This window comes from Gavialis gangeticus, unplaced genomic scaffold (assembly GCF_001723915.1).
Source record: "Gavialis gangeticus isolate Ggan-Ray unplaced genomic scaffold, GavGan_comp1, whole genome shotgun sequence".
Classification (NCBI taxonomy): domain Eukaryota; kingdom Metazoa; phylum Chordata; order Crocodylia; family Gavialidae; genus Gavialis; species Gavialis gangeticus.
This window is the reverse complement of record NW_017729022.1, coordinates 64,636,264-64,640,541: the sequence shown is the minus strand read 5'-3', so window position 1 is coordinate 64,640,541 and position 4,278 is coordinate 64,636,264. Positions and strand designations below refer to the sequence as shown.

Sequence of the window (4,278 nt, the reverse complement as noted above, 5' to 3'; positions counted from 1 at the left end):
CCCCCCCCCCCGAGTCACGTGACACTGGCGCCAGGCAGCGCCTCTTCCCGGGCGGTGGTCGCGCGCCGGACCACGTGCTGGGGGTGAAGCTGCGTGGCGGGGCCCGAGCTGCGCAAGCGCACAGCCGTGTACGGGGGGTGGGGCAGGCGCGGGGTTCCAGCGCTTCTAGGTGCACCGAGCTGGGGTGGCCTGGGGGAGAGCTGCACGTTAGAGGCCAACCCGGCGAGATGCAGCTATGGAGGGCATCAGCGTCATGTATAGGCCACTGCCATATTTTATTGACTGCATTATTCATGGTCATATATTGTTTCTGTGTGCTAAATGTAATAGAAATACAACTATTTATATTATATGCACCTTAGAGACTAGTCAAGGGAGGTGCAGGTATGGAGGACATCCATCTAATTTATGTTATCATATTCATTATATTCATGAGTATATATAGTTTCTATGCATTATAGAAATAAAACTATTATATAACTTTATATATAAAATCTGTGTATGGTATCTCTCTATATAGTGTGCATCTGTACATCCCTCCCCACAAATAGAGAGAACAAGCTGAAGTGATGCTCAGATGCAGGGAGCTTCAAGCCCACTAAAGCCTGTGCTAACACCTCTCTCTCCTTTGGTGTGCTTATAGCAGAGGTGCACGGTGTCATTGGTCCATGGGCTGGATGAGCAGTCCCCAATCCAGAGCCTAGGGGGATCCAGTTTTGTGGGAATAGCCCAATTTGGGCTGATTCCAGGTAGCTGCATCAGGTCCTGCCCAGGCTGTTTCTGCATGGCTGCACTGGGCCCCAGTTCAATTCAGAATGCAGGAATAGGGCTTGATCCTTCTGTGTGGGGCTGATCCAGCTATGTGGGGCTTGGAAATTGAGTGGCAAGGGAGCAATCCCTCTGGAGAGACCCACAGGCTGGATTAGGTGGTTCTGCAGGCCAGATCCAGCCTGTTGGCTGGGTCCCCAGTCTATAATATGTAAGTCTACCCTGCCTTCTACTTGACTAACATGGCCAACTGTCTCCCCGTAGCAGTGTACAGACAGCCTAGTTACCTAGTTTTCTTCACTGCTGGCCTGAGGATCAGTATACTGTTTTCTCTGCAGAAGCCCCACCAAGGAGGCCACAGGGTGGCTGGTGGGATAAGATTAGAGAAAGACCTCTGCAGTATCCACATCCTGCCAGCTCAGCATGCCAAGGCCATTAGTAAGCAGCATGCAGCGGTTGGGAGAGAACCACCCACCTCTGCAGAACTGCGGCATGAGCGTTTGGTTGATTGATTGGGAACTCCTCCATGGAAGAAGCCCCAAGCTTTGGTATGCAAAACAAGCAGCACTATCATTGGTGTTAACACTTGCACTAACTCCAGAACAGCACACTCAATCATAAAAAGGCAGTAGTTAAAGCAGACTTCAGAGGCAACCAACCTCTTTTGTTAATACCACTTACTGCTTCATGGAAAGAGACAAAAAGATTGCTCAACTCATTTCCTTTACTGCAATAGAGAATACATATCCCTTTCTACCATGTAGGGCAATACGGAAAACCAACAGCACACTTTATGTAAAATAATCTGCTTTGCTACCATCTCTCTTCCTGTTTTTCAGTGGTTGCTTTCATGCCAAGTTACATCTATCAAGTTATGTCTACCTGACAGGTTTGTTAGCACAGAACACACTTTATCCCAAGACACGAACGTAACAGAACAAAATAACTTTATTCCATTTGTTAGACAGGCTTCTAAATGGGCATGGTGCAATCATTCAACAAGATCCACCTGTGAACTGCGGAAAAGTGGGATGACTTGTCTGGGTTATTGCAGCCCCTGTTATCTGACCATGGGGTTTAGCTCTCTTCCTCTGAAAGAGAAAAAGACAGTATAGTGGAACAACACAGCGAAAAAAACTACCGTGAAAAAAAAAATCACAGTAGTTTAAAGATGACATATTGAGGTCACATCTTGCCTAGCATTCTCACTCTGTACAAGTCTGTTCATTAGTAGATCCCATGAACTATAAAGTTAAAAGGCTGTATAAATTGCTACATACTTCCAAACTTTCAAGCAGCTGCATGATTTGTCTGAGAACCTAGAAATGTGGGTTAAAAAAAAAATCTCTAGCTGTAACAGTTATGCATCAACCCTTCAAATTATGAACCAAATGCACTGAGGCCTGCCCAAATTTACATATAGTCTGCGACATTAAGATGTCACCATACTAGTAATATGAGGTTCAAGTCAAGCTGCTTCTAACAGTGGGGAGAGAATCTGTTAAAGAGCATGTGCCAAGGACCAGCAATTAGATCAGATAGTTCATCTACACCTGATACTTCTGCAGAAACATCTAGCCTATAGTGCTAGTGGTCCTATAAACCATATTCCTCTGAAGTTGCCCCAAATCGCTCCAGTCCTTCATTTGTGTTTTCAATCTTGCTTTGCATTTCTTCCCTTTGATCCACAAGTGTAGGGAGAAAATGGCTCAATTCTTATTACTGCTGGGTACCTGCCACTTGCACCAACTCAATGATTACAGCATCCTATGATTCAGTATTAACAAGCTGTGCATTCTTTTCCAAACTCATCCTCCCAGCTAGTTCCCATGTTTAGGTTCTGTCCCCCACTCTAATTCCCAGGTTGCACCTCATCCTGTTTTTCAGTGCTCATGTTTTTATGTATCCCCAGGTCCCACTTCTATCTTTCACTGTTCTTTTAATTTAGCATCCTCTGGATATCATTAGCATGTTTACACATCTTCTAGCACTGACTGGAAGGCCCTCAGAGACTGCATGCTCCATCACACCTCCCTTTGCTGTAATACACAGCATGAAGATTCTTATTTCATATTGCTATATGATCATCTTTCTCCCAAGCTGTAGGTCAAACCACTTGGCAGTACAGCTACTGAGCATTCACACTCACCTTCCTCTTCCTCCTCCTCCTCTTCATCATCCTCATCCTCATCCGAGCTAAAGGTGCCATCAGGCAGACTGTAGATACGGATCACTTGCTTGTTGGGGTCCTTGAGGATGAGGTACTTGCCCTCATCTAGTTTCATGCAGATGTCAATAACACAGCGCAGGATGCCCCACGCATTCTCTATACTCAGGTTAATCTGACTGGCAAACTCATTAGGCTTGAACTGCTGTGTTCCCAGAATCACATGTCGCGCAGAGTCTTTCACATGGTAACGAGACACATACCTGGTAAGAAAAGAGAGCCAGGAAATTCAATGGCTCAGCTCAGCTAAGGAAGCCATTAAGAGAAGCATGATGTTCCCTCAGATTCAGCTTCTGGGCTGAAGAGCAAGAATCCTCCCTGAATTTCAGAAGTGAGAACTGGAAGAGCCTCCTGTGAGGCTCAGCCAATGAGTACACAGACAGCAACCCTTCCTTCACCAAGTCAGAAGGTGCAGTGAACCAGATAGGCGTTAGTCTCACTGGCAGTGAGTTCTGACCCCATCATTACATACTTCTGTGGCAGCTCCATACCACAAGGATAGAAGCCAAAAAAACTGCATAGACACTAGATTTGAACTAAAATGTCTCATCTGAAGTACCAAATTACCAGAGATACAACAAGAGATTAAAGCAGGGATGGGGATGTCCGGCCCACAGGTCAGATCTGGTTGGCTGGGGACTCCATTTCCCAGTCCCCCTGCCTGCATGGCTTGTGCTGATCTCCATGGAGACCAGTCTCCGCCGCACCAGCAGCACGCGCGGCAGAGCAGTCCAGAGGGCTGCTTCAGAGCTGCTAGGAACGTGGGGCGGGGGCAGCTTGCTCTGGAGCCAGGTCAGAGCCGTGATCTGTAGCAGGCATGCTCCAGGCAGGGGCATGCATGCAGGGGATTGTGGCTGCCCTGGCGCTTTGCAGCAGTGACAGCCTGTGTGAAGCCAGGGCACAGCCACTATCCCCCATATGCGTGCCCCTGCTTGGAGCATGCAGGCTACAGATCACGGCTCCAGAGCAAGTTGCACCCATCCCACATTACTGGCAGCTCCCTGTGCTGCGCTGCTCTGCCGCACGTACTGGTGGCGCGGCTGAAGTCTCCGTGGAAGCTGGCACGAGTCATGCGGCTGCGCAGGGGCGGCTGTGAAACGGAATCCCTGGCCGACTGGCAGCCCAGAGGTTCACCATCCCTGGTTTAAAGGAAGAAAAATATGTCACATTAATATTTAAATATTTCAATGAAGGAGAAACGTACAAGACAGTACAGCAGCCAAATCTCTTGGTGGCCAGTAGGCAAAAGGGGTTCTAGCCAACAGAACCTCTACACTGACAAT

At 47.7% G+C, this 4,278-nt stretch overlaps 1 protein-coding gene across 3 annotated transcripts in view; it reads right to left on the bottom strand.

Moving 5' to 3' along the window:
• Positions 1-1,698: 1,698 nt before the first annotated feature.
• EIF3D (eukaryotic translation initiation factor 3 subunit D) overlaps positions 1,699-4,278 on the bottom strand; it is a 12,077-nt gene continuing 9,497 nt past the window's right edge. For 2 of the 3 annotated variants that reach the window (XM_019515291.1, XM_019515292.1), the window contains exons 14-15: positions 2,918-3,198; positions 1,699-2,453 (exon numbers count right to left, since the gene is read on the bottom strand). In XM_019515291.1, coding sequence (XP_019370836.1) covers positions 2,365-2,453; positions 2,918-3,198 — 370 coding nt within the window. In that variant the 3' untranslated portion in view covers positions 1,699-2,364. The remainder of the gene's footprint in view (positions 2,454-2,917; positions 3,199-4,278) is intronic. The other variant, XM_019515294.1, reaches the window with a different exon arrangement.